The sequence below is a fragment of the Nyctereutes procyonoides genome, unplaced genomic scaffold (genome assembly GCF_905146905.1).
Source record: "Nyctereutes procyonoides isolate TBG_1078 unplaced genomic scaffold, NYPRO_anot_genome, whole genome shotgun sequence".
Taxonomy (NCBI): domain Eukaryota; kingdom Metazoa; phylum Chordata; class Mammalia; order Carnivora; family Canidae; genus Nyctereutes; species Nyctereutes procyonoides.
Window position 1 is genome coordinate 3,057,511 of NW_026575041.1, and position 23,681 is coordinate 3,081,191.

The 23,681-nt window shown below is 38.6% G+C and overlaps 1 protein-coding gene across 4 annotated transcripts in view; it reads right to left on the reverse strand.

Moving 5' to 3' along the window:
- C2CD3 (C2 domain containing 3 centriole elongation regulator) overlaps nt 1–23,681 on the reverse strand; it is a 146,828-nt gene that overhangs the window by 101,645 nt on the left and 21,502 nt on the right. For 2 of the 4 annotated variants that reach the window (XM_055320668.1, XM_055320671.1), the window contains exons 4-8: nt 23,288–23,511; nt 22,299–22,546; nt 9,887–10,019; nt 9,299–9,457; nt 1,899–2,046 (exon numbers count right to left, since the gene is read on the reverse strand). In XM_055320668.1, coding sequence (XP_055176643.1) covers nt 1,899–2,046; nt 9,299–9,457; nt 9,887–10,019; nt 22,299–22,546; nt 23,288–23,511 — 912 coding nt within the window. Of the gene's footprint in view, nt 1–1,898; nt 2,047–9,298; nt 9,458–9,886; nt 10,020–22,298; nt 22,547–23,287; nt 23,512–23,681 lie in introns of those variants that run through there. The other 2 variants (XM_055320669.1, XM_055320672.1) reach the window with 2 other exon arrangements.

Below are 23,681 nucleotides of genomic sequence, written 5' to 3' on the forward strand. Positions count from 1 at the left end.
ATGGTTATAGACAAAGCATTCAAAATCTAAATGGGTCCACAGCCCGAAGGAAATTAGAGTAAATATAAAGTAGGTGGTTCAAAAGCTAAGGATTTTAGGAACCAAAAACATGGGCTAATAACACTGAATTTCTAAGCCGTGGATGTTATTCAATATTAAAAGAATCAGGTGTGCCTGGGTGGCTCAGTCGGTTAAAGTGTCTGCCTTCAAGTTAGGTCATGATCTCAGGGTCCTGAGAACAAGTCCCTCAAAGGGCTCCCTGCTTAGCGTGGAGCCTGCTTTTCCCTCTCCCTCTGTTGCTCCCCCTGGCTGTGTTCTCTTATTCCCTATCAAATAAATAAATAAATAAAATCTTAAAAAAGAAAAAAAAAAAAAGGAACATCAAACCCTGGGGAAGGACATAAGTTTCTAACTCCTTGATCTTTTCATTACATCATAGTTTATTGGTTCACTCCTTCCCATCAACAAATCTTTTCTAAAATTATTTTGTTCAAATAGCATGGGGATTACTTAGTGCCATTCATACAGTCATTTATTCACTAAGTCCTAAGTCCTCATTGAGTATTCAATATCCATCAGGCTTTGTTGTACTGGCAATACAAAGATAATGCAGACATGTTCTTATTCTTAAGGAATTGTATCATACAACATTGCCTGAATGTCCCAGGATCCTGTGGACATTCAGGCAATAAATTCTGCTTGAGGAAGTCTAGGATGTTTACTTCACAGAGGCGATCAGTTGAAATTTTTTTTTTTTTGATCAGTTGATTTAAAAAAAAATAAACTGAGTTTACTAGATGTCTAAAAGCATTTCAACATTCAAAGGAGAAGGATCAGTCTGAGCAAAAAATACACAGATTAAAAAAGAGCTAGAATGTTTGAGAAGTGATGAGACAATCAGTGTACCTGGACGGTAAAGGTCAAATGTGAGAGATGAGGTCAAGACCAGATTCTAATGCCATTCTTTTTTTTTTTTCTAATGCCATTCTTAAAGCTTATGAGATGATGTGGTCTAGTGGGAAAAACATTAGTTTTTCTCTAGACAGACTAGGGTAAGAATTCTACTTCTGCCACTTAATTATTAGTTATTAACATCTCTATGTGTTTTTATCATGTTATGTAAAAGATAATACTATCTCATAGGGCTAGAAAAATAAATGAAATAATAAATTTGAGACATTTGGCACAGTACTCAAAAGTAACAGATAACATGTAAATTCCCTGGCACACCAAAAATCTAATAAATGTAAATTCCCTCTCTTTTTTATCCCACAAGTAATATATATTCGTGATGATTTTTAAAATAGCAAGTCATGAAATCCTAGTAACTCTTAATGTCTTTTAAATTCATCACTTTCTTTCCAATCCCATTGCGGCCACTCTAATACACACCTCCAATAACCCAGCGGCTTCCTATCTGCTTCTAAGTATTCTCCCCTAAATTAGCTCCCTACACCATTGCCAGATTAACATTCTTAAACCACCATTTTGATCATGTCATTTCCTCCTCACCTGATATTCAAAGGCTTTCACAGACTACCTGCCTTACTGATAATGACTTTCCCACATAAATTCTCATCAATTCATATTAGATCCTTTGCAGTGCACAAATTGCTTCTCTAGATCTTTCTATTCCCATTTCATATCCTTTCTCTCTGTCTCTCTTTTTTTTTGTAGCAAACTCTATACGGAACGTGGGGCTTGACTCACACCGTGAGATCAAGAGTCACAGGCTCTACAAACTAAGCCAGCCAGACACCTACTAGGCCTGTCTCCTCATCTGTAAAATGACATATGTAAAACGGACAGCTTTCTGTCTGGCAAATGGTAACGATGCCTGCACCTAATATTAATACTCTTGTTCTCTAATTTCCAAAACTGCAGATTCAAGGACTTACAGGTGCTGTATAAAATAAGCTCTCCAGGAGACTCTGGTCATACTGAGGATCATTAAGGTCACTGCTATAATACACAGCACTCCCAGGAGATGGGGAATCTGGAGGAGAACCTAGCCCATTCCAGTAACGATCTTGGGATAATTCAGCACTGTAGAGTAAGAAAAAGACAACAGAAGGACATTAAAAGAAGTTTCAGTTGAGCTATATTTTTTAATTGAAAACTTTCTAAAAGTTCTAAACATGAAAGAAGACATGTTAAGCAGAGGACTCACATTAGGCAGAAGACTACCTGATAAATACTTTCATATTATATTTTCCCTCCTCTGGGATGCCAACAGCTAGCATTCAAAAAATACACTACTGACGCTGATTGTGATCTCACTGATTTATTTAACAAACATTTTTATTTTCTGGGCACCTATTATGTGCCAGGCATGGTGTTAGGTCTTGAATGATACAGAAATGGCTAAACTAATTTGCTCTACTCTTACACTGTTTATGGTCTAGCAAGGAGGAAAAGAAGGTAAAGAATTAACTATAATTCAATGAGTTAAATGCTCATACTGTTTTGTGAAGAATTCATAAATATGCCTATTCCATTAAGCAAAAATTAGTGTATTTAGGGTTAATTACGGCAAGAATAATTTCGTGTGTGATACAGAAATAAGTAAAACAGAAACTCTACAAAAAGTTTGAAAATTAATAAGGAATATAAGCATACAAATATGTGAACACTTCATTTTTGTTTCTTCTATAATAACTGGCACTGAATGGACATCTGTAAATGAACTTATTGAATTTTTAGCATGTTATTAATAATAAAAGCAATATTTATTAAATACTTAATTTGTACCAGGCACCATGCTAAGCATTTCAGTTATTAATTCTTTCAACTTTGCTTCCCTTTCATGTTAGCTGCTATACTTTCTCCCCCTTCTTTAATTTTTTATTTATTTTTTCTTTTTCTTTAACCTTTTAAAAAAATTTATTTTAGTAATCTCTACACCCAATGTGGGGCTCAAACTCATGATGAAGAGTCAGGAGCTCTTTCAACTGAGAGAGCCAGTCCTTAAAGCAGTCTCTTTAATTTCTCAAGAAAATAGCACATTTATTACCTTCAAATTAGGTCATATTCCTATATTTCTTGGAACAAAAAGATACTCAATAAATGTTCCTTTCCTCACCTTTTTTAAATCTATAGCAGGGTTTCTCAAACTTAGCTCTACTTATATGGTGGGTCAGATAATCCTTAATCATTGGGAGCTATCCTGTGCATTCTGGATCCCTGGACTCTATTCACCAGATACCAGCAGTTCTCCAGTTTTGATAACCCAAAATGTCTCCAGACATTACAAAATGTGCCACAGGGCTGGGGATAGGGGAGAACTGTCCCTCAGCTGAGAGCTACTGATCTACAGAAATCTCTCTCAAAGGTCAGAACAACTCCCTAACTGCTACAACCCAAATAACAGCTTCCCAATCCACATAGCTTCTCTGTAGTTCCTGAGCACTATTCCTTTTTGAAGCTCTACCTCTTGGTATTTTACTTAACAACCATTTGCTATTTATGGTTCCCCCTCACTTACTTCTTTTTTCCCTCACTGCACAACCCTTAAAGTTATGATCTCTACTGTTGAGTATGCAGTCTTCCTCTTTTAATATTTGTTTTTTTTTTTCAATGAACACTTCTTTGAACTTATTCTACTGTCTATGACACAATAAAGGGCCATGTTGAATAAAAGTGGTGAGAACAGGCATCTTTTGTTTCTGATCTTATAGGAAAAGATTTCAGCATTCATCAGTAATTTTGATGTTTGTTATGGGCTTGTCATTTATGGCCTTTGTTATGTTGAGGTATACTACTTCTTTTTATTTTTTTAAAAGATTTTATTTATTTATTCTGGGGTGGGGGGAGGGGTTAGGAGCAAACTCCACATTGAGCATGGAGCCCAAAGTGAGGCTAAATCTCAGGACCCTGAGATCATGACTTGAGCCCAAACCAAGAGTCAGATGCTTAACTGACTGAGCCACCTAGACAGCACCTGAGGTACATTGCTTCTATACTCAGTTTGTTGAAAGGTTTTATCATGAATGGGTATTGAATTTTGTCTAATGCTTTTTCTGCATTTATTGAAATGTTTATATGATTTTTATCCTTCATTTTGTTAATTGGCATATCACATTAATTGATATGTGGATGTTGAACCATTCCTACATCCCATAACTTTTGGTATACTGTATTTCCAGTTTCCTCTGTCTCAAGTTACTTTGATTTTCCTTGTGATTTCTTCTTTGACCCACTAGTTGCTCAGGAATATGTTTAATTTCTACATAATTGTAAATTTTCTAGTTTTTATAATTGATTTGAAATTTCATATTACTGTGATCAGAAAAAAAAATCCCTATTTTAATCTCCCTGAATTTTTAATTTCATATTACTGTGATCAGAAAAAAATGCCTAGTTTAATCTCCCTGAATGTATTAAGAACTGTTTTATGGCCCAGTATATGATCCATCACAGAGAATGTTCCTTGTGTGCTTGAGAAAAATATGTATTTTGCTATTAGATGGAAAGTTATATATATATTAGGTCCATCTGGTTTGTGTCATTTAAGTCCAGTATTTCCTTACTGATTTTCTATATAGATGACCTACCCATTGTGGAATGTGGGACATTAAAATTCCCTATTATTGTATTGCTATTATTTCTCCATTCAGATGTACTAACATTTGCTTTATGTATTTAGGTGCTCCTATGTGGGTGCATAAATATTTACGGTTGTTATATACTCTTGTTGAATTGACCAACTATCATTACATCATGACATTCTTTACCTCTTGTTATAGTCTTTGCCTTAAAGTCTATTTGTCTAATATAAGAATAGCTACTTCAAACTCTCTTTTGGTTTCCACATGCATGGAATATCTTTCTCTATCCCTTCACTTGGAGCCTATAAGTCCTTAAAGTTGAAATGAGTCTCCTGTAGGCAGCATATAGCTGGGTCTTATTTTTTATCCATTCAGCTACGCTCTTTTGGTTGGAGACTTTAGTTCACCTACATTTCAAGCAATTATTGATAGGCATGAACTTACTACTACCATTTTGTTAACTCCTTCCTAGTTGGTTTGTACTTCCTCTCTTGCTCTCTTTGTGATTTGATGATTCACTATAGTGGCATGTTTCAATTTCTTTGTATTTTATATATTTACTATAAGCTTTTGCTCTATGGTTACCACGGAGCTTACATAGAACATATTTATAACAGTTTATTTTAGAAGGATAACCTAAAACACATATAAAAGCCAGCCCACTTCATTTTTAATTTTTGGTGTCACAGTTTGTACCTTTCTACTATGTATCTATTAACAAATTATTATAGGTTTATTTATTTTTAATACTTTGTCTTTTAACCTTCAGGCTAGATTTATAAGTGAATTACCCACCACGATTATAATATTACAGTATTCTCAATTTAAGTATATATTTACCTTCAGCAATGAGTTTTAGAATTTTGTATGTTTTCTTGTTACTACTTAGCATCCTTTTGTTTCAGCTTGAAGAACTTTCTTTAATGTTTTTTGTAAGGTTGGTCAAATGGTAATTAAGTCCTTCAACTTTTGTTTGTCTGGAAAATTTTTTATCTTCCCTATAATTCTGAAGAACAACTTTGCCAAGTAGAATATTCTTGGTTGGCAGTTTTTTCTTTCAGCACTTTTTGAATATATCCCATTGCCTTCTCATCAGCAGGTTTTTTTGTTTTGTTTTGTTTTGTTTTGTTTTTAAGATTTATTTGAGAGATGTAGGGGAGGGGCAGAGGGAGAGAGAATCTCAAGCAGACTTCCTGCTGAGTGTGGAGCCTGACACAGGGCTTGATCTCATGACCCCAAGATCATGACCTGAGGTGAAATCACGAGTTGGACACTTAACCAAATGAGATTCCCAGGTGCCCCTGGTCTGCAGGGTTTTTGCTGAAAAATCTGCTGAAAGTCAAATGGGGAGTCCTGTGTCAGTAGCAAGTTGCCTTTCTCTATTTTTAAGATTCTCTCCTTGTAACTTTTGACAATTTAATTATATTGTATCTTAGTATGTTTTTTTTTTAAAGATTTTATTTATTTATTCATGAGAGACACACACACACAGAGGCAGAGACATAGGCCGAGAGAGGAGGTGGCTCCATGCAGGGAGCCCAATGTGGGGCTTGATCCCGGGATGCTAGGATCACGCCCTGGGCTGAAGGCAGGTGCTCAACCACTGAGCCACCCAGGTATCCCAGTATGGATCTCCTTTGATTCATCTAACTTAGAACTCTCTGGGATACCTGGTTAGGGAAATTTTCAGCCATTTTTTTCCTTGAATATTTCTGCCCTTTTCTCTCTCTCTCCTTCTTCTGGGATCCCAATAACATGTATATTGGTCTCCCGGTTTCTCTTAAGTCCCTTACACTTTCTAAACTACTTTTCATTCTTTTTTTTTTTTTTTGCATCTCTGACTGAATTCCACCACCTTGTCTTTGAGTTCGTTGATTCTTTGTTCCCTTGATCTAGTCCGCTGGTGAACCCCTCTTGATTTTTTTTTCAGTTATTGTGTTCTTCAGCCCTATGATTAGTCTGATACTTGAAAATTTTTTCTGTCTCCTTGTAGAAATCCTTACTTGGTTCATGCAACTGTTCTCCTAACCTCAGTGAATATCTTTAGGACTGTTATTTTTAATTCTCTCTCAGGTAACTCAGTTATCTCTGCTTTATTAAGATCTGTTTCAGATCTTAATTCTGTCCTTTTGTTTTGAACGTATTCTTTTGTTTCTTCATTTTCCTGGACTTTCTCTGTTGAATCCTGCATATTATACAGAACAGTCACCTATCTCAGTTCTGTCATAATGTCCTGACAGAGAGTCTTGACATGTCTCTATTCTTGACAGTAGGAGATGAACCTCATCAATTAGTTTGTTTCCTAAGCTCCTAGTTGCCTCATAAACTTTTCTGATTGTCCAAGCCTCCACCTTTGTTCTTAGTAGCCCCCAGTAGTTGAGAGTACGCTAAGACCCACCCGTGTCCCAAACAGGAGGATCATGGTCAGTTCCGAGATGCAGGCTGATTGGAAGCTGAACCCTCAAGTAGCAGCTGGTAAAGTATGTACCTGCCTTTCAGAACTAAATGTTTTTGGAGCTTATATCTCTTGTGGGAATCTTAAAAGTTGAGGCACTGAATAGGGGGTCCAAATCCTTCACTCTTCAGGAGGTTCCCTCCTATGTTGGAGATAGAGATTATGGCGATAGTGTATCAGCTTTTCCTACCTGTTTTGATATTTTCCCATTCATACAATGTGTAGGAGTTGCTCAGTCCTATCTCTTTCAGAGGGAACTGCTCTGTGTGTAGCTTTATATTCAGTGTGTCCATGGAAGAAGGGAGTTCAGAAGCCTCCTGTGTTGTCATTTTGGTCAACTCTCTGGAGTATCTGATATCATTCTAATCCTGATACTGTTTACATGACCTTTCTTTTTTGCTTTTTGGAAGCATTTATGACTGACTCTTTTTACTCAGCATTTTCAAAATTCATGATTGTATATTTTGGCGTGTCTTTTTTTGGACCTTGTGCTGGATTTCGATCTTATTTTTTTAAAAAAGTTTCATTTACACATAATTCATATAACATACAATTTACTCATTTAAAGTGAGCTATTCAGGGGGGCACCTGGATGGCTCAGTTAGTTAAGCACCTGCCTTTGGCTCAGTCATGATTCCAGGAATTGAGCCCTGTGTTGGGCTTCCTGCTTGGTAAGGAGCCTGCTTCTCCCTCTCCTCCCTGCTTGTGCTCGCTCTCTCACATAAATAAAGTCCTTTAAAAAAAAAAAAAGATTTTATTTATTTATTTATTCATGAGAGGCACACAGAGAGAGGCAGAGACATAGGCAGAGGGAGAAGCAGGCTCCATGCAGGGAGCCCAACATGGGACTCGATCCCGGGTCTCCAGGATCACACCCTGGGCTGTAGCCAGTGCTAAACCAATGCGCCACTGGGGCTGCCCGGAATTGTTTCTTAATTTCATTTTTGGGGATCCCTGGGTGGCGCAGCGGTTTGGTGCCTGCCTTTGGCCCAGGGCGTGATCCTGGAGACCCGGGATCGAATCCTACGTCGGGCTCCCGGTGCATGGAGCCTGCTTCTCCCTCTGCCTGTGTCTCTGCCCCCCTCTCTCTCTGTATGACTATCGTAAATAAATAAATAAATGAAAAATTAAAAAAAATTTTCATTTTTGGATTGTTCATTGCAAGTATATAGAAATACAATTGATTTTGTGTATTGATTTTATATCCTGCAATCCTTTGGAATTTATTAGTTCCAATATCTTTTAGTAGATTCTTTAGGATTTTCTACATAACAGATCATGTCATCTGTTAATAGAGATAATTGTACTTGTTCCTTTCCAATTTGGATCCCTTTTTTTTTTTTTAAACTTCCTAATTACAGACCACATAGGTTACATGAGATATAAGACCCTGAATTAACTTGTGTCTGTTTAAAATCTGAGGTTTTGGGGCACCTGGGTAGCTCAATGGTTGAGCATCTGCCTTTGACTCAGGTCGTGATCCTGGTGTCTTCGGATCCAGTCCTGCATTGGGCTCCCTGCAGGGAGCCTGCTTCTCCCTGTGCCTATGTCTCTGCCTCTCTCATGAATAAATAAAGAAAACCTTAAATAAATAAAATTTGAGGTTAAAAAAATTATTTACTTATTTATTTTAGAGAGAGAGAATGAGGTAGGGGCAGGAGTAGAGGGATAGAGAAAATCTCAAGCAGACTCCCTGCTGAGCATGGGACCTGACCCATGGCTTGATTTCACTACCCTGAGATCACAAACTGAGCCAAAAGCAAGAATTGGATACTGTTGGGCACTTAATCAATTAAAACATCCAGGAGCCCCTAAAATCTGAGTCTTTAAAAATTATACCCTAACAATGGTGTTGGGGATAGAGCTGAGAGATAAGAATGGAAAGGTGGGTTGGGGACCATTCTGTAACTGAAGCTAAGAATAAAAGGCTAAAGACTAGATTTTTACTTAGTAGGTAATAAATAGTGACTTTTATTTAGTATGCAATGAGTAATCTAGGGAATGACTTGGTCACTCCAAGGAAGTGTTGTTCCAGAAGATAAATCCGTTAAAAGGGGCACCTGTGTGGTTGAACGTCTGCCTTTGGCTCAGGTCGTGATCCCGAGGTGCTGGGATCGAGTCCTGCATCGGGCTTCCCAAAGGGAGCCTGCCTCTCCCCCATGTCTGCCTATGTCTCTGCCTCTCTCTCTGTGTCTCTCCTAAATAAATAAATAAAATCTTAAAAAAAAAATCTGTTAACATATATACAATGAATTGAAGTAAAGAATTTAAAAGGAAGATAGTTAAAAGTCCTTACCTGCCTAATAGCAGCTGAATGGCTCTGGCATCATCTTTTGTGTCATGTTTCCAAAATGTATTCTCAGTCGGAGGGAGGAGGTGATCTTCTATTTGGTCTTTAAACGGATTCCTAGATAAGGTTTTGATTCTGTGGTGTGGAAAAGTACTTTCTGAGTGGCTAACAGACAGGAAAAATCTATATCAGAATTAACTGAGCTAAGAGATAGTTCAACACGGAACATTTAACATCCTTTAGACTTAGCTACCTTAAATATATATAAAACTTCACAATTTACAAAGCCGTTTGCTACCTCAGAATCTAATTTCATTTCTATAAGAGAGGGAGGAGAGAATATCCCCATTATAATTAATATAAGCATGGCAGTTCATAGGGAGCAAAGAATTTAGCCATTTACACATTAACGAGTACCAGTAATGGGTCTAGATTTTGACAATCTTAACTCCTAGTTTAGGCTTCCTTTCCACCACATTAAGAATTATTTGCTGAACATTTCTAAGATTATTTAGTCTATACCTTAATAAAAAATATACATTAACAAAAATTAAGAAATGAACTGCCAGGAATCATGTTTATCCTGTAACTTACTGTGTTGAGGCTCTAAGAAAATCTTCCTTCATGGGAGGATGAACTTCATCCAACAACATGCTAGTATCTGGGCTTGATTTCATTGCAGAAATCACCATGGCATTACGTAGTTTATTGCCTTGTTCTAACAGAGCTGAAGGAGACAAAAGCAGAACATGGAAAATCTAAACTCCAACAGCAACACTTGCAATATTCAGCATCTTTCTTTCAATTACAGGACTTAAAATAGTATATTATAATGGCTTTCCTGTCTGCTTTTCCCACTAGCTTAAGAATTTCTTGAGGACACTCGCTTTACAATAAATGTTTACTGAGCTTCCATGATGGGACTATTTTAAATGCTGGCATTACAGCAGTGAATGAAGTCTATTCTGGAAGGAAGTCCGTTTCTCCAGAGTTATATGATGGGAGCTGTTACATGAATGCACTAACTCTTCCAACAGGTTTTTATACATAATAAAGTTAATAATGTCTATATATTATTTTTGTATCCAGATACCTTACTGAAATCTCTTATTATGTGTAATAGATAGTGTCACTATCATCCAAAAAACACTAACAACTATACCAGCTAAACTTTTAGAAGCCGTAGTGATAATCTATTGCAATTTTATACTTTTATGAAGAATGCCAAAAAATTTCCATGACTTGTCTAAGATCATACAGCAGGTTAATAGAAAAGTCAGGATGAAGTCTTCAGACTTTCTGGTAAGTAAAATTTATCCCATCCATAAGTAAAACTAACAATAATACAGCAATAATAATTTATTGTACTCTTAAACACATGCTGGGTACTACTCTATGTATATTATACATATTCACTCATTTAATCCTAACAATTCTCTGAGATGAGTACTATTTCCTTCATCTTCCAGATGACAAAAATTGAGGCACAGAGGATAAGTAACTTGTCCAAGTTATACACTCTACATAACCAGAATGATTTCACAGCCTATAATTTTATTTATTATTATTTTTTAAAGATTTTATTTATTTATTCATGAGAGACACAGAGGGAGAAGCAGGCTCCCTGTGGGGAGCCCGATGTGGGACTCGATCCCCAGGACCTTAGGATCATGACCTGAGCTGAAGGGAGATGCTCAACCACTGAGCCACCCAGGAGTCCCTATTTTTTATTATTTTAAAGACTTTCTTTTTTTAAAGACTTTCTTTTTTCTTCACACCCAGTGTGGGGCTCAAACTTACAACTCTGAGATAAAGAGTTGCATGCTCCACCAACTGTGCTGGCCAGGCAACCCCACATTCTATGATTTTAATCACTACATGATACATGACCCTACTTTAGTTCTTAGCTATCTTTTTTAAAACCTTAGGCCAGTAGCATTATTCCAAGGAACAATGGGAAGTACCACGTTTTTCTTGAGGTTCCAGAATTGCTTTGGAGGTAACTGAGACTAGACACCAAGGGCCTGTCTCAGTCTAGAGTTTTATAGCTCCTGAAAAAAAAAGAAGATACAGGGGTACCTATGGGGTGGCTCAGTTGGTTGGATGTCTGATTCTTGGTTTTGGTTCAGGTCATGATCTTGGGGTCATGGGATGTAGCCCCATCTGAGGCTCCTTGTTGGGCATGGAGCCTGCTTTGGGTTCTCTCTCTGCTCTCCCACCCTTCACCCCCCTGCCCTGCACACATATGCACATGTGCACTCTCTCCCTCCTGAAAAAAAAGAAAAGGAAGAGGAGGAGGAGGAGGAAAAAGAAGAAGAAGAGGAGGAGGAAACAATGGTGGTCAGGCCAAGAAAAAAAGAAGCCAAGATCCATAAACATCTAACATTTGTCTGTATAAGGAGTTCAAAATATAGCTTACAAGGTAAAAAACAAAACAAATAAAACCCAAAATATCATATGTACAGTGAAAATACAATTAAACTAAAAGAAAATAAAGATCAACTACTCAGAATTCTAAGATAGCTCTCCCTAAGATTCTCAACTCTGGTGTACACATATCTTTTCTCTGATTCAAACATTCATCTAAATGTACTGCTATAAAGGGATTTTACAGATGTAGTTTTACAGTTCCAAATCAGTCAACTTTAAGATAGGGAGATCATTTTAGTTGCCCAAACCTTTTAAAAGCAGAGTTTTCCTCTGGCTATTTGCAGGTTATGACATTATAGATTTGAAACATGAGAAAGATTTAATGTATCATCGTTATATATATATATTTTTTGAAATTGTTTTTCACTTAACAACATACATTAACCTTTTCTATGCAAATAATGGTTGCACAATATTCATTCAGAATTCATTACATACTTTTTAAAGATTTTATTCATTTATTTGACAGAGAGGGAGCACAAGTAAGGGAAGCAGCAGCAGGAGAGGGAGAAGCAGACTCCTCGCCAAGCAGGGAGCCCAATGCAGGGCTTGATCCTGGGACCCTAGGATCACGACCCAAGCCAAAGGCAGATACTTAAGCAACTGAGCTGCCCAGGCACCCATAGTTTGTTGTTGTTGTTTTTAATCTCTTTGAGATTCAACCGAAAAATGACTGTCTTGTTTATTCAATGAGAAAGAGTAATGAAACCATGGTCTTTCCGGCATTGGAAATTTGGCTAAAGATTACTATGTGACCGGAAAACCTTTTTTGAGTTTCTAGTTGGCCCTTTGCTTTACTCAATATAGTTTAAAGTTCTTCAATGAGATGGGCACACTCAAATGCTTTTTTAATAAAGTGTTGATAATAAACTTTATTCAACACTTAAAGCAGTGTTATAATATACTTCATTTGATTTCAAGGCCTTGCATAAAAACAGTTTTTCTACTGATGCCCAAAATGTTTTTGGAGAGATAATATCCTTGGTACTTTATGATCTAACTAACCATACCCAACTGTTTTTAATTCCTTGAATACAATACTTTGTGTTATCAAAGCTCTGGGTATTTAAGTCCATCAAACAATTTATCACTCAATATAATTATCTATTTCATCCAGTGAACTTTAAAACCAGAGACTGGTTTTTGTTCGTTTTTCTATCCTCAGTGTTTCATATAGTGCCTAGGATATACTCAGCATTTGATAAAATGTTCTAATATTTCCAGTGGGGTTTATATCATACATAATTGTGTTGTGTCTGTTTTAGAGTCAGTTTCCTTTATTAGATTTAATTCCTTAAGGTCAAATATTGTGTCTTATTTATCACTGCAACCCCAATACTCAAAACAATGACTGACCTAAAATAGTCACTCAAAAGATATTTGTTGAATTAAATTGAGCTTAGAGTTACATTCCTGTTAAACAAAAACTCCTCCGGGAATGGTAATATTTCAAAAGTGATTTAATCAGTCATTTACATCTAAGTGGTAATAAATACTTAAGATACTTTCTGAAAGCAGGTTTTAAAAAGAAGATAAACATTGAGGAAAACAAGTAGGACAAGTCTGAGCACAGGTGGTTGCTCCTTGGCCTCCTAGTGGTTTGACTGTTTAAACAGCCATTCTTAGAAAAGCTTTTCTAAAATCTGAGGCATGGTAACCAAAAAAAACCTATCTGATCTCCCCTTCTCAAGGGGAAGCTGTTACCTACAATCTAAGAGCTGTCATGGCACCAGCTTGCACTTCAACTCAAAAATCATTCCCTGAACACAAAAGAAGGCACCTAGGTGAGTTCAGGATAAATGTTTCCTTTGCTTATTTCCTACAAGCCAGGGGCACAGACCCTGCTAAACACAGGGAGACGTACAGCTTCTGGTTTTCATTCCAACTCTTTGCTATCTATTCTAAACCCAACTCTCATAAACAAGATGTTTCGTAAATACTAGGTGGTTGACCAATTCAGCTCTGTATCTCTTTTCTGGTGTCATGTCCATACAATGAAGACCAGAAAGATAATTATATTTATGTATTTGTTAAGATTCCTCTCATAATCTCAGCTCTAGACCTTCTTACTTAATCTTAGTCCTCCAGAATCTTGTGTTTGGAAGAGGCCTTAAAAGATCCTATTTGTCCATCTGATGATTAAATACAATCTGTAAAAGTCCCATTAGATGGTTAGCTAGGCTCATGCTTTCCAGTAATAGAGAATTCACTACTTCTTGAAGCTGTCCTTTCCCATTCTGCAGAGGTCATATTAACTCAGTTGTTTCATCTGTAAACCAACTGATCTTCATAACTCTCATGGAAGAGGTTGCATATTGGCAGCCCATAGGTTTTACTGTTCATATTTTGTTTGGCTTCACTAGTTGGCCAGCAAAGTCTTGATTTAAGGAAAAAGGAAAAAAAAGGAAGGCCTAGGTAAACAATGAACCTACAGTAGGATAAACAGAGGAACTTACCTTAGAATCTAAAGACAATAATGAACTGGAGCTGAAGATCAGGTTCCCCCTTTGATAGGACAGTAGCTCCCTAATTCTGAGCCTGTGTTTTCATTTTAAAATGCGTATAACAACCCCTAGTTCACTTGGTTTTTTTTTTTTTTTTTTAGTAAATTTATTTTTTATTGGTGTTCAATTTACCAACATACAGAATAACATCCAGTGCTCATCCCGTCAACTGCCCCCCTTAGTGCCCGTCACCCAGTCACCCCCACCCCCCACCCTCCTCCCCTTCCATCACCTAGTTCGTTTCCCAGAGTTAGGAGTCTTTATGTTCTGTCTCCCTTTCTGATATTTCCCACACATTTCTTCTCCCTTCCCTTATATTCCCTTTCACTATTATTTATATTCCCTAAATGAATGAGAACATATAATGTTTGTCCTTCTCTGATTGACTTACTTCACTCAGCATAATACCCTCCAGTTCCATCCACGTTGAAGCAAATGGTGGGTATTTGTCGTTTCTAATGGCTGAGTAATATTCCATTGTATACATAACCACATCTTCTTTATCCAATCATCTTTCGATGGACACCGAGGCTCCTTCCACAGTTTGGCTATTGTGGACATGGCTGCTAGAAACATCGGGGTGCAGGTATCCCGGCATTTCATTGCATCTGTATCTTTGGGGTAAATCCCCAACAATGCAATTGCTGGGTCGTAGGGCAGGTCTATTTTTAACTCTTTGAGGAACCTCCACACAGTTTTCCAGAGTGGCTGCACCAGTTCACATTCCCACCAACAGTGTAAGAGGGTTCCCCTTTCTCCGCATCCTCTCCAACATTTGTTGTTTCCTGCCTTGTTGATTTTCCCCATTCTCACTGGTGTGAGTTGGTATCTCATTGTGGTTTTGATTTGTATTTCCCTGATGGCAAGTGATGCGGAGCATTTCCTCATGTGCATCTTGGCCATGTCTATGTCTTCCTCTGTGAGATTTCTGTTCATGTCTTTTGCCCATTTCATGATTGGATTGTTTCTTCGGTGTTGAGTTTAATAAGTTCTTTATAGATCTTGGAAACTAGCCCTTTATCTGATACGTCATTTGCGAATATCTTCTCCCATTCTGTAGGTTGTCTTTTAGTTTTGTTGACTGTATCCTTTGCTGTGCAAGAGCTTATCTTTTTTTTTTAATTTTATTTATTTATTCATGAGAGACACAGAGAGAGAGGCAGAGACACAGGCAGAGGGAGAAGCAGGCTCCATGCAGGGAGCCCGACGTGGGACTCGACCCTGGGGACTCCAGGATCACACCCTGGGCCCAAGGCAGGTGCTAAACCACTGAGCCACCCAGGGATCCCAAGAGCTTCTCATCTTGATGAAGTCCCAATAGTTCATTTTTGCTTTTGTTTCTTTTGCCTTTGTGGATGTATCTTGCAAGAAGTTACTGTGGCTGAGTTCAAAAAGGGTGTTGCCTGTGTTCTCCTCTAGGATTTTGATGGAATCTTGTCTCACATTTAGATCTTTCATCCATTTTGAGTTTATCTTTGTGTATGGTGAAAGAGAGCGGTCTAGTTTCATTCTTCTGCATGTGGATGTCCAATTTTCCCAGCACCATCTATTGAAGAGACTGTCTTTCTTCCAATGGATAGTCTTTCCTCCTTTATCGAATATTAGTTGACCATAAAGTTCAGGGTCCACTTCTGGGTTCTCTATTCTGTTCCATTGATCTATGTGTCTGTTTTTGTGCCAGTACCACACTGTCTTGATGACCACAGCTTTGTAGTACAACCTGAAATCTGGCATTGTGATGCCCCCAGATATGGTTTTCTTTTTTAAAATTCCCCTGGCTATTCGGGGTCTTTTCTGATTCCACACAAATCTTAAAATAATTTGTTCTAACTCTCTGAAGAAAGTCCATGGTATTTTGATAGGGATTGCATTAAACGTGTAAATTGCCCTGGGTAACATTGACATTTTCACAATATTAATTCTGCCAATCCATGAGCATGGAATATTTTTCCATCTCTTTGTGTCTTCCTCAATTCCTTTCAGAAGTGTTCTATAGTTTTTAGGGTATAGATCCTTTACCTCTTTGGTTAGGTTTACTCCTAGGTATCTTATGCTTTTGGGTGCAATTGTAAATGGGATTGACTCCTTAATTTCTCGTTCTTCAGTCTCATTGTTAGTGTATAGAAATGCCACTGATTCTGGGCATTGATTTTGTATCCTGCCATGCTACCAAATTGCTGTATGAGTTCTAGCAATCTTGGGGTGGAGGCTTTTGGGTTTTCTATGTAGAATATCATGTCATCAGAGAAGAGGGAGAGTTTGACTTCTTCTTTGCCAATTTGAATGCCTTTAATGTCTTTTTGTTGTTTGATTGCTGAGGCTAGGACTTCCAGTACTATGCTGAATAGCAGTGGTGAGAGTGGACATCCCTGTCTTGTTCCTGATCTTAGGGGAAAGGCTCCCAGTGCTTCCCCACTGAGAATGATATTTCCTGTGGGCTTTTCGTAGATGGCTTTTAAGATGTCGAGGAATGTTCCCTCTATCCCTACACTCTGAAGAGTTTTGATCAGGAATGGATGCTGTATTTTGTCAAATGCTTTCTCTGCATCTAATGAGAGGATCATATGGTTCTTGGTTTTTCTCTTGCTGATATGATGAATCACATTGATTGTTTTACGAGTGTTGAACCAGCCTTGTGTCCTGGGGATAAATCCTACTTGGTCATGGTGAATAATTTTCTTAATGTACTGTTGGATCCTATTGGCTAGTATCTTGTTGAGAATTTTTGCATCCATGTTCATCAGGGATATTGGTCTGTAATTCTTTTTGGTGGGGTCTTTGTCTGGTTTTGGGATTAAGGTGATGCTGGCCTCATAGAACGAATTTGGAAGTACTCCATCTCTTTCTATCTTTCCAAACAGCTTTAGTAGGATAGGTATGGTTTCTTCTTTAAACGTTTGATAGAATTCCCCTGGGAAGCCATCTGGCCCTGGACTTTTGTGTCTTGGGAGGCTTTTGATGACTGCTTCAATTTCCTCCCTGGTTATTGGCCTGTTCAAGTTTTCTATTTCTTCCTGTTCCAGTTTTGGTAGTTTGTGGCTTTCCAGGAATGCGTCCATTTCTTCTAGATTGCCTAATTTATTGGTGTATAGCTGTTCATAATATGTTTTTAAAATCGTTTGTATTTCCTTGGTGTTGGTAGTGATCTCTCCTTTCTCATTCATGATTTTATTAATTTGAATCTTCTCTCTCTTCTTTTTAATAAGGCTGGCTAATGGTTTATCTATCTTATTAATTCTTTCCAAGAACCAACTGCTGGTTCTGTTGATCTATTCCACAGTTCTTCTGGTCTCGATTTCGTTGAGTTCTGCTTGAATCTTTAACTCTCTTCTTCTGCTGGGTGTAGGATCTATTTGCTGTTTTTTTCTCTAGCTCCTTTATGTGTAAGGTTAGCTTTTGTATTTGAGTATTTTCCAGTTTTTGAATGGATGCTTGTATTGCAATGTATTTCCCCCTTAGGACTGCTTTTGCTGCATCCCAAAGATTTTGAACGGTTGTATCTTCATTCTCATTAGTTTCCATGAATCTTTTTAATTCTTCCTTAATTTCCTGGTTGCCCCTTTCATCTTTTAGCAGGATGGTCCTTAACCTCCACGTGTTTGATGTCCTTCCAAACTTCTTGGTGTGATTTAGTTCTAATTTCAAAGCATTATGGTCTGAGAATATGCAGGGGACGATCCCAATCTTTTGGTATCGGTTCAGACCCAATTTGCGGCCCAGTATGTGGTCTATTCTGGAGAAAGTTCCATGTGCACTTGAGAAGAATGTGTATTCAGTTGAGCTTGGATGTAAAGTTCTGTAGATATCTGTGAAATCCATCTGGTCCAGTGTATCATTTAAAGCTCTCGTTTCTTTGGAGATGTTGTGCTTAGAAGACCTATCGAGGGTAGAAAGAGCTAGATTGAAGTCACCAAGTATAAGTGTATTATTATCTAAGTATTTCTTCACTTTGGTTAATAATTGATTGATATATTTGGCAGCTCCCACACTGGGGGCATATATATTGAGGATTGTTAAGTCCTCTTGTTGGATAGATCCTTTAAGTATGATAGTGTCCCTCTTCATCTCTCATTACAGTCTTCGGGGTAAATTTTAGTTTATCTGATATAAGGATGGCTACCCCTGCTTTCTTTTGAGGACAATTTGAATGGTAAATGGTTCTCCAACCTTTTATTTTCAGGCTGTAGGTGTCCTTCTGTCTAAAATATGTCTCTTGTAGACAGCAAATAGATGGGTCCTGCTTTTTTATCCAGTCTGAAACCCTGAGCCGTTTGATGGGGTCATTAAGCCCGTTCATGTTCAGAGTTACTATTGAAAGGTATGAGTTTAGTGTCATCATGATATATATTCAGTCCCTGTTTTTGTGGATTGTTCCACTGAACTTCTTCTTAAAGGGGAATTTTAAGAGTCCCCCTTAAAATTTCTTGCAGAGCTGGTTTGGAGGTCCCATATTCTTTCAGTTCCTGCTTGTCTTGGAAGCTCTTTATCTCTCCTTTCATTTTGAATGAGAGCCTTGCTGGATAAAGTATTCTTGGTTGCATGTTCTTCTCATTTAGGACCCTGAATATATCCTGCCAGCCCTATCTGGCCTGCCAGGTCTCTGTGGAGAGGTCTGCTGTTACCCTAATACTCCTCCCCATAAAAGTCAGGGATTTCTTGTCTCTTGCTGCTTTAAGGATCTTCTCTTTATCTTCGGAATTTGTAGCTTAACTATTAAATGTCGAGGTGTCGAACGGTTTTTATTGATTTTAGGGGGGGATCTCTCTATTTCCTGGATCTGAATGCCTGTTTCCCTTCCCAGATTAGGAAAGTTTTCAGCTATGATTTGTTTAAATACATATTCTGGCCCTCTGGCCCTTTCGGCGCCCTCGGGAACCCCAATTAAACGTAGGTTTTTCTTCCTCAGGCTGTCGTTTATTTCCCTTAATCTATCTTCATGGTCTTTTAATTGTTTGTCTTTTTCCTCAGTTTCCCTCTTTGCCATCAACTTGTCTTCTATGTCACTCACTCGTTCTTCCACCTCAATAACCCTTGTCGTTAGGACTTCTAGTTTGGATTGCATCTCATTTAATTGATTTTTAATTTCTGCCTGATTGGATCTAAATTCTGCAGGCATGAAGTCTCTTGAATCCTTTATGCTTTTTTCTAGAGCCACCAGTAGCTGTATAATAGTGCTTCTGAATTGGCTTTCTGACATTGAATTGTAATCCAGATTTTGTAACTCTGTGGGAGAGAGGGCGGTTTCTGATTCTTTCTTTTGAGGTGAGGTTTTCCTTCTAGTCATTTTGCTCAGTGCAGACTGGCCAAAAACAAGTTGTATTGGGAAAAGGAGAAAAAGAGAGGAGAGAAAGAAGGAAAGAAAAGAGAAAAAGAAAAAAGAAAAAAAGGAAGAAAAATATAAAAAGAAAAGAAGAAAAAGAAAGAAAGGAAAAAAAAAGGGGTGGGGGAAGTAAACAAATCAAAAAGCAAAACAAAACAAAACAAAACACAGGGGAGTATCTTCTGATTCTGTATACTTTAAGTCCCTTGACTTCCCCTGGAACTTGTCCGTCCAGTTGGTCTTCTGGGGGAGGGGCCTGTTGTGCTGATTTTCAGGTGTTAGCACTTGGGGTAGCTGCTCTGCCCCCTGCCTGGTGCAGGGCTCAGTGGGGGTTGTTTACCTTGTGAGGCCCCAGGAGGAACAACCCCAGTGGCAGTGGCCAGCTCTGCAGCCCTGGAGTCAGCTCCCGCAGTAACTCTAGAGCTCTCCATCTGTAGGGCCTGGATGCTCCGGGGCCGGGCCGCTGATCTGCTCAGCTCGGGGCAGGAGCGTCCTTGCGGTCCTGGGCCCTCCCGGCCTCTGCCTGTCCCCAGGGGAGGTCGGATCCCGGGCTGTGTCCCCGGCGCCCTGTGCTCCGGGGCCTGCGCTGTTGGATTCGTGCTCCCGGCCATGCAGCCCCCTCTGCGGAGCCGCCGCCCGAGCCCCTCCGAGCTGCTCCCGGAGCCGCGCAGCCCCCTCTCCGCGGAGCCGCCGCCCGAGCCCCATCGAGCTGCTCTGGGTCCTGGGTCCCGCCGTGCGTGCTGCAGCCCTTTAGGGAGCTCCGTGCATCTCCGCGGGGTGCAGGTGTCTGTTACTGTCCCAGGGAGTCTGAGGGCATCCCTGCCCTCCTGGGGTCCTGCTCCAAGTCCCTGCGAGGCCTTTCCGCCCGGGAAGATTGGTGAAGCTCCTGCTTCTCCGGGACGGAGCTCTCCTGTCCTCTTCACTTGGTTTTTTTAAGATTATGTGTAGAAGGCACTTGGCATAGTAGTTAGCACATAATGAATGCTCAATAAATGGTAGCTGTTTTTGTGAAGCTAAAAATCTCTTGGCAGTCCCCTCACAAACCTAGTTACTCTCCTCAGAAGGAACTCATCTTCTTTAGATCTTTACTCTCCTGTTACTTTCTTAATGAGGCCTTCCTTTGCCAACCTATGTAAAACTAACATCCCCTCCTCTATGTGCCCTGCTTTGTTTTTTCCACTGCCATTATCACCATCTAACACTATATACTTACTTATTTGTCCAGTTTATTATTGGTCTCCCCATCTAGAATACAAGATCCATAAGGCAGAAATTTGCTTTTTTGTTTTTTTGTTTTTTTCACTTAAATTGCTGTATCTCTGACACCTAGAAGAATGCCAGACATTTGACAGGTACTAAATAAGTAACTGCTTAATGAGTATTCAAATATCTTTCTCAAAGTCTGGTGCCTACATAAAATATTCCAGGTGTGAACTAATTGTAGATTGTATAGTGGAATGATCTGTTCTTGTTAATGTGGCATAGGATCTCACTGAAGATTAAAATTAATAACTATAGGAAACAAAATGAGGGTTGCTGGAGGGGAAGTGGGTGGGGGTATGGGGAAATTGGGTGTGGGCGTTAAGGAGGACACCTTATCGAATGAGCACTGGGTATTACATGCAACTGATGAATCACTGAACTCTATGTCTGAAACTAATAATACATGATGTGTTAATTAACTGAATTTAAATAAAATTTTTTTTAAAATAAAAGAATAAGGACACCTGGGTGGCTCAGCGGTTGGGCACCTTCCTTTGGCTCAGGTCATGATCCCAGAATCCTGGATGAGTCCCTGTATCAGGCTCCCTGCAGTGAGCCTGCTTCTCCCTCTGCCTGTGTCTCTGCCTCTCTCTCAGTCTGTACCTCTCATGAATAAATAAATAAATCTTAAAAAAATAAAATAAAATAAAAGAATAAAATTAATAGATTGTAATCAGAGTATATTTTCAAAAATAAGTGCTCACAGACACTTCAGTTAAAAAATATGAAGGATGTCTTCTTGAAAAAAAATCCTTACTAATGTAAATTATGTACCCAAATAGTTATTTTAAAGATTTTTCTACTAATGCTGCAGCTTTTCTACTTTGGAAATTTGCTTGTAAAGATGGAGACAAATTGTTATGCCCCCGCTGTCACAGAGATAAATGGTTGAGCATTACATGTAATGTAAGGTTATCTAAATTGCTTTTATACTACTACTCCCAAATAATCCTATTTGGATTTCTTTATTTCAGTCTAAGCCCTTGTACAGGTAAACTAACTGCTTCCTACTTCTGCTTGGCTGTAAGTCATATTTAATTCCCAGGCTTAAGATTAGCAGTTGCTGTGCACTGAATGTTCCCACTGAGACCAAGAATTTTCAGAATGTGAAACAGATTTAGTACTAGCCTCTGTATGGTGGCACAAGTAAATTTGCTGATGAGATAAAAACTGCATTTGCCTTGAATTATTTGGGAAAAAATAAAGAATAATTTCTTTATCATAAACACTTTTCCCCTGTATCCAGGTTCATTTTAAATGGCTCCTTCCCTAAACCTATAATTGGAAGCACCCAGTAATTATTTAGTAGTAACTTACTGGTTTAATAGAGCTGTCTTTAAATGGTGAGCAATTCTGAACTATAGTGAAATCACTCACTTTTATTTGGTTATTTATTTCAAACAGAAGGCTTGGTTCTCTTTGAAGACTGGCTAACAAACAGTAATCCCAATAAATATAGCTTAGACTTGGTTCACAAATACATACATACCTGAAAGAAGGTCCTTGGTAGGGGGGTTGTTTGAAGAAAGAATGCATGAGTCACTGTGACTCTTGGCCACTGTTCTAATTTGAGGCTGGAATTCAGAACTGTTAAGAAGGGACATCTGCTTCCGTGGGGACTTGCCTTTCAGAGTCATAGACTCTAAACTCTGTCCTGAATTAGGATGGTGTTGTAATCCAAAGAAAGAGTCTTTTATTGTATCAGAGTTCTCTGCAAAGTACAAGTGGTCCTTTCCCCTGTTATAAAACAAAGGAGAACTTTAGCAGCTACTTTAGTATCAGTAGTTTACAGCAGTGTAGCTTAGACTTTGGAAATCTGTTTTTCATTTCCCAAATGAAATAAATAACAGATGTTCTATCTACAGTTGTATAGTTGTGGCTCAAGTATGATGATGAAATAAAGAACTCAGTTGGGGTGCCTGTGTGGCTCAGTCAGTTACGTGTCTGACTCTTGGTTTCTGCCCAGGTCAGGATCTTAAGTCATGAGATCGAACCCCATGTTGGACTCCATGCTCAGGAGAATCTGCTTGAAGATCCTCTGCCCCTCCCTCCACTTGAGCACATGCAAGTGTGTGCTCTCTCTCCCAAACAAATCAATCTTGAAAAAAAGAAAGCTCAGTACAGAGCCTGACACAAAGCAAATGCTTCGCAATTATTTAAAATAAAAATCTTTCTCTCGCTCCATCCTGTTTCATGAAATAGTGCCCTTTCCCTCTTTTTCCCTATCATAGCATCTGTACATGACTTATACTTACATATCTGCATTGGCCTCCCCACCAGATTGTGAGCAGTCCTCAAAGACAAGAATTGTCTCTTATTAATTTCTATTCCCAGTACTTGGTACTAGACCAGGCACACAGTGGGTACTTGATATTTATTTGCTGAAGAAATGACTACTTTTAGTCTTTTATCCAAACACAAATAAAGGAAAGAAATTATGAGTACAGTGGGAGTTAGTTGACAGACTGTGGTAATTACCTTGGAGTGGTTGATCTACTATTGTTAGCTGCTAACTCTTTTCCATCAATTTTGGTGGTAGGCATCTTACGAGGCTTTGATGGAACCAGAAACTGGGTGCTGCTGGGTTCAGTATATTCTCTGAATTCCTGCTCAGATAAATGTACATTTTCTGTCACATCAGGGGTAGGAAGAGGATTGTAGCTGTTATAAGTTTCTGACAGAGGCTCCAGGGCAAGTGAGACCTGAAAGAAATATACATGTAATATATCACAAATTTTCTTTCATAGCAACTAATTTTAACGTTCCCTGCTTAATATAAATTAATGGTCCCCATTCTTTGTAGGATCAAATTCAAATTCCTGCAGAAGCCTCACTTCTCACTTTGCTCCCCTCCTCCATCCCTCTCTCCTAG